General features: G+C 54.8%; 1 protein-coding gene and 1 non-coding gene across 2 annotated transcripts; both read right to left on the bottom strand.

Moving 5' to 3' along the window:
* Window positions 1-213: 213 nt before the first annotated feature.
* LOC142077134 (olfactory receptor 14C36-like) lies at window positions 214-1,331 on the bottom strand. Its single transcript, XM_075139310.1, has one exon. The coding sequence runs from the start codon at window positions 1,329-1,331 to the stop codon at window positions 357-359; it is 975 nt and encodes a 324-aa protein (XP_074995411.1). The 3' UTR covers window positions 214-356.
* Window positions 1,332-6,039: 4,708 nt separating this feature from the next.
* On the bottom strand, window positions 6,040-6,113 carry TRNAN-GUU (transfer RNA asparagine (anticodon GUU)). The gene has a single exon. It is a non-coding gene; the product is annotated as a tRNA-Asn (tRNA).
* Window positions 6,114-6,352: the final 239 nt, after the last annotated feature.

Below are 6,352 nucleotides of genomic sequence, written 5' to 3'. Positions count from 1 at the left end.
TCTCCCCAGGCCAGCACAACAGCCCTGGCTCCGGGGGTCCTCAGGCTGCTCCTGCTGCCCCAGGGATGGAGCAGCCTGCCCTGAGAGCTGGTGCAGCCAGAAAGAGGTTTTAGATTCCCATTCATTCTTGCTCCGCTGAGGATGGATCTCAGGCAAGGATGTTGCTCCAGGTTCATTTGTTTTGCTTAAATAGACAGACAGCTGGCCCCTCATTTGCACAAAGTCTCTGGGTCACACAAGACAGGTGGATACATCGGTAGGAGGGGATGAATAATGACGTTTCCTTGTAGACAACATCATCACAAGAGGAAGAAGTTAAAAAAAAAACCAAACAAAGGAAAGACAGGCTTGGCCTGTCACGACACACAGAGGAAGCCATTTGCAGAGGAAGGTAGGCAGTCTATGGATGCTGAAATAAATCCAGCCAGTTTCCTCAGGGCAACCTTGAGCTCCTGGTTCCTCATGCTGTAGATGAGGGGGTTCACTGCTGGGGGCACCACCGAGTACAGCACTGCCACCACCAGGTCCAGAACTGGCGAGGAGATGGAGGGGGGCTTCAGGTTGGAAAACATGCCTGTGCTGATAAACAGTGAGACCACGGCCAGGTGAGGGAGGCACGTGGAGAAGGCTTTGTGCCGTCCCTGCTTGGAGGGGATCCTCAGCACGGCCCTGAAGATCTGCACGTAGGATAGAACAATGAAAACAAAACACCCAAAAGCAAGAGAGACGCTAACTACAAGAAGCCCAGCTTCCCTCAGGTAGGAGTGTGAGCAGGAGAGCTTGAGGATCTGGGGGATTTCACAGAAGAACTGGTTTATGGCATTGCCTTGGCAGAGGGGTAGTGAAAAGGTATTGGCAGTGTGCAGCATGGCGTAGAGGAAACCACTGCCCCAGGCAGCTGCTGCCATGTGGACACAAGCTCTGCTGCCCAGGAGGGTCCCGTAGTGCAGGGGTTGGCAGATGGCAACGTAGCGGTCATAGGCCATGATGGTGAGAAAATAAAATTCTGCTGACATCAAAAAGAGAAAGAAAAAACCCTGTGCAGCACATCCTGAGAAGGAGATGACCCTGCTGTCCCAGAGAGAACTGGCCATGGATTTGGGGACAGTGATGGAGATGGAGCCCAGGTCGAGGATGGAGAGGTTGAGGAGGAAGAAGTACATGGGGGTGTGCAGGCGGTGGTCGCAGGCTATGGTGGTGATGATGAGACCGTTGCCCAGGAGGGCAGCCAGGTAGATGCCCAGGAAGAGCCAGAAGTGCAAGAGCTGCCACTCCCATGTATTTGCAAACTCCAGGAGGAGGAACTGGGTGATGGAGCTGCTGTTGGACATTTGCTGCCTCAGGGCAAGGGGACCTGTCCAAGGAGGAAAAGGCAGTGACAAATAAGGGAAGATTCCTCTGAGCAAAATCAAAGCCATTTTTCATTTAACCCCCCAAATTGCCTCTCCCCTTTCAGAGACTTTTGAGCAGCTCCCTTGCACAAGCGCTGGGTTGTGGTGGCTGAGGATGCCACTGGGAAGACAGGACTCTGCAGTGGGCTCTGGAGGAGTTAGTTCTGCCCTACAGCAATAGGTAAATAAGAACAAGGAGTGACCTCTGGTTAAATCAACTCGTGATGGATATTCATCCATTCACTCTCCATTCACTTGACTGCAGAAGAGTCTTGGCTGTTTATTTTCTTCTAGTTGCCTGTTTCATTACTAGGAGCATTTATTGCATTTGTACTGCACTCCATGTGAAATCTTGAGGGTGCTGGGAGGCAAAGGGACTGTCCCTCAGTGCAGAGTGAGGACAGCCAGTCTGTCCATCAGTCCTGGTCTCAGGCTTGGACTCATTCCAGTTGCCCCCATGCCACTGCCCAGTTACTCCCCGCCTTCTCTGTTGGTCTCCCAGATATGACAAAGACCTTGATGGAGAGCTGTGCGCTTCCATTAGGATGTCCTAAAGGGAGAGTCAGCTTTTTCCCACCCCGTGCACTGCATTGCCCAGAGCTCACTGATTAGAAGGGTTCTTGGACATCTTCCTACCATGGAGACATCTGCATGGCAGGACCCATAGGGTGAGAGTCTGAGCTGCAGCTGAAACCCCCATCCCCAAAGAGCCTCAAAACCAGAACATGGGTTCTTGCAACTGGAGACACAAGGAGAAATTCCACAGTGCTTTTGCAAGGGTAGGCAAGGCCGGGAAGGGACATACTGGCAGCCAGGAGAGTCTGCTCTGCTGGAGGTTTCGCTGACGAGGAGCTGACTCATGATCTGAAAACCCTGACATGAAAAAGCTGTCGGGGGGGTGCTCCCATTGCCCTGCCAGACTATTCTGTCAGCACTCTCCTCCCATTCCCTGCCCATGTCTCAGCTGTCTGGAGCTGTCCCTGCCGGGATCTGCTTCCCTGTCTCCTCCCTGTCAGTGCTCCCAGACCCCGTCCCACCCGCTGTGTGCTCAGCTCTGCCCTGCAGACCCCTCCTGGCAGCCGGGCACGGCCCAGGGGCATCTCTGTGTGTGCAGGACCTGAGGAGCAGCTCAGACCAGTCCTAATGACAGTTGGGGGTCTCAGTGCCTCCTCTGGAACAGAGAAATAAATTCCCCTCTCCCACTGCTCACCCAGACAACCAAGAGGAAAACCTCAAAGCACAGATACCTTCCCTTTCAGGTAACCCCCGCCTTGACCTTCCTCTTTAGAACTCCCTTCAGAAACGTCCTGGGGGTGATGTGGAGCTGTGAGCAGCCCTCACCCATGCAGCACCCTCTCGACAGCAGAAGGACCCTGCCCTGCTGGGGCTCGCTCCTTCCACCCCCAGCTTCTCCCCACAGCGCTGTGGGGAGCTCCCCGGGCAGGCTGAGTGCTGACCCTGGCAGGTAGCAGAGTCCCTGCCCCAGCACACAGCCCCTGGGGGGTAGGGACCCTGCTTGGAAGGACAGCCCTGGGCACCCCTGGGTGCACACCCAGCTGCACATCCTTGCAACCCTCCCTGGAAGAAGGGGGTGGTCATGCCCTATCCCTCTGAGGGTGCAGCAGAGAAGCCCTGCTCTGGAGCACGTCCTTCTCTCCACGGAAGAAACCCTGAGAGCCATCCTGCCAGATCCTATCTGCTCTGGGATGCGCCAGCTCTAGGAGATCCCTCCAGGACGCTCAGGTACATTGCCCTGCAGCCAGAGACTTACTGTGTCAAGGGCTGTGAAGATTTCTCCTCCACTGAGCTCTCAGCATCCTCCGACTCTTCACTGCCTTTAACCTCTCTCTTGCTTCTCTCCTCTCCCCTCGCTGCCCGCAGGCAGTGCCCTCAGCCCTGCTGGGCTTCGCAGAGGAGCTGCTCCTGGGCAGAGCTGTCTCTGCAGCGCTGCCCGCTTGCCATGAGCTCCCTCCGTCCCAGGAGCCCAGCCCAGCCCAGGAGCAGAGGACCAGCCCAAGGCAGCACTTGCTCTGCCCTCTCTGGGCTCCCTCAAGGTGTCCCTGGGGCTCCAGGGCTGACAGAGCCTGAAAGGCAGCAGGATCATCCCTGCGGAGTCTAATTTGGAGTCATCAAAAGCAATCACTAATGGTCCCGCTCTAAACAGTGGGGAGGGACTGATTCCTGCAGCAGAAATTGTCCTACCAGAGCGTGGTTGTCTGCGAGAGGTGTAAATGTTCCCCTCTGGACACCGCGGTTCCTGTCCCATAACAAAAAGTGCACACAGACAGGGACGGGGGGGGTTGGCTTCCCCTGTGCCGGGGGTTCAGCTGAGGCCGTGCAGGCATCTCATCCCCAGCTGGAAGAAGCAGGATTCAGCTCCCCCCATGCACCCCACACAGCCACAGGAGCTGGGATTCTTCTTGCTTCAGCACAGGGGTGCACAAAAGCGTTGCCTGCAGGTAAGTCCTTGCTCTGAGTCCCTGGTCTTTATTCTGTGGGCACTCAGTTGCTCACACACAGTTGCCCCCGACTGAAGGGCCGGGATGGTCCAAGACGTCTTCAAGTGTTTGCAAGCTCTGATGGAAAATCTCTGAGAATACCCGCATCCTTCCCAAGCATCCGCTGGGCTGGGAGGGAAAGAGGGATTTCCTTGGCCATCCTAAATGACACCAGACCTGTATGTTTAGGGCACCTGAGCGCACCTTGTCACATATATCTCTGGAGCAGGCAGAGCTCTTGAGCTGACCAGAGGAGTGCCCCAGAAGGAGACCCAGGTCTCTATCCATTGCATTTACTAGAGCACCAGCCACTGCAAAGCTATGTCCACATCCCTGCACTGAAGACATCTTATTTATTTCAGGGCTCTCATTTTAAAAAAAAGCCTCCAGTGCCATACCAGATGCCTGGAGTGCCTAATACAACTCCACTCAGCAGGCAAACACAGCAGAGGACCTCTAGGAAAGCCATGCCCTGTTGGAGCTGGTGTGGGGCAGACATCCCAGGGCCTCCCAAAGGGGTCTGGTGCCTGTATGCCGTCACCTCAACACCAACACCATGGCACAGATGCAAGGTCCATCCCTTGCTGGTGCTGTAGGACTGGGAGGTAGGTCGCACCAGAGTGCCCAGCCCTGTAATTGTGTTTTCCACCCTTGACTATTCTCCTCTCTCTGAACCTCTACTCACCTGCCTGATGGTATGGGGAGCATGGTATGCAAGCCCCACAGCCCTGCAGAGTTTCTGCAGTCACCAAATGTCTCCCTGGACAAGGTGTTGCTGCCCAGCCTTGTTTCTCTGGCCTTGGAGACCTCAGGGCAGTCTGTGAGCACCTCATTTCCTTGTTACGTTAACGTCTGCCAAACACTCCAGTATGTGAAGCAGAGTGGGGTCCTGGGTCCCTGTTACCACGTTTGCCTGCAAGGAGCCTGTGCTCAGCCCCAGTGCCACGGCTGAGATGCTGCAGCCCAAACGTGCACAGGCAGGAGGAGGTGGAGAACAGACAGGAGGAGCTGGCGCCTCACAGCACTGTGATTTTTTGGATCAAATTAGATGTGGTGGGACAGCTTGCTCACCTGGGTGGAGGGATAGAGGCTCTGCAGAATAGAGTGGCAGGGAAGGTGAGGATGGGGGATGCCTCCAGTGTGAAGGGGCAGCTCAGATGTATGGAGCTCTTCCCGGATGGTTAGCTTCTGTCGCTGGGGATTAGGGGAGCCAGTAAGGCTGACATCGTGTTGGCAGTTATGAGCCACTCAATGAGGGTGAGGAAGCAGGAAAAGCCTTCTGTCAGCAACCCAAGGAAGTCTGCAGGTCAATAAGCCAGTTCCTGTGGGGGACTGTAATTGCCCTGGCATTCACGGACCAGGCAAAACAAGGAGCAAACAGTCTGGAGGATCTTGGGACAACTTCTTGATACAGCTGCCCAGTGGGCCAACAAGGGCCCTGGATGCCCGCCTGGATCCAGTACTGGCAAACAAGGAAGAGCTGGTCAGGAATGCGATAATCAGTGTCAGCCTTGGCTGTAGTGACCGTGAAATTGTGGGGTCCCAGATGCCAGGGGGGTGAAGATGGCAAGTAGCAGAGCCTTGGGGCTCCAGCGGAGAAGACATTGACTTACTCAGGAAAATGATACAGGTGGAGTCTCCCAGGCCTCTGTGCCTGAAGGCAGGACTCTGGAGGAGAACAACCAGCAGTGAATGGGGATCAAGTCAGGTGAAAGGCATAACATTAAAGAAATTAAGTTTATCACCATCAAGAAGAAGAAGAAATTATTTTAGAGCATGTTACTGTTACTGTTTTTAGTGAAAGTAGAAATAAGGCAAATTACATGGTGGGTTGACTCCCCCAGCTGGCAGCTAAGCCCCCACCCAGCTGCTCGCTCACTCCCCCCGAGCGGGATGGGGGGGAGCATTGGAAGGGCAAAGTGAGAAAAACTCACGGGTCAAGACAAAGACAGTTTAGTAAGTGAAGCAAAACCGCGTGCGCAAGTAAAGCAGAATAAGGAATTCATATCCGTTTGCTTTCCTTCCTCTGCCTTTGCTGAGGGGACTGAATAGCCTCCTCTTTTTATAACAGATAGAATGGTTTGGGTTGGAAGGGACCTTAAAGATCATCTAGTTCCAACCCCCCCAACATGGGCAGGGAAAGGGGGACCCGTCCCTGGGTGGGCTCGAACCACCAACCTTTCGGTTAACAGCCGAACGCGCTAACCGATTGCGCCACAGAGACTCCCCAAGAGCTGGATAGTGCTTCCCATCGGCAGGCGGATGTTTGGCCGTTTCCAGGGAAGCAGAGTTTTGTCACAAATAACGGTGACCTGGGAAGAGAAACCCCATAACCCTGAATGTCCACCCTTCATCCTTTTTTCCCTGAGCACCGGACCTCCCCTCCCATGGCATTTCTGGTAGCAGTCCTGCCTCACTCCCTGCCCACTGCAGACCACCCATCTGCGATACCAAGGTGGGCAC

Source organism: Calonectris borealis, unplaced genomic scaffold, assembly GCF_964195595.1.
Source record: "Calonectris borealis unplaced genomic scaffold, bCalBor7.hap1.2 HAP1_SCAFFOLD_160, whole genome shotgun sequence".
Lineage (NCBI taxonomy): Eukaryota > Metazoa > Chordata > Aves > Procellariiformes > Procellariidae > Calonectris > Calonectris borealis.
The sequence above is the reverse complement of the archived record's forward strand: the minus strand, read 5'-3'. Positions and strand labels throughout refer to the sequence as shown.

Bases quoted from the DNA above. Each gene is read 5' to 3' on its own strand.
- LOC142077134 (XM_075139310.1), bottom strand. From the start codon at position 1,331: ATGTCCAACAGCAGCTCCATCACCCAGTTCCTCCTCCTGGAGTTTGCA.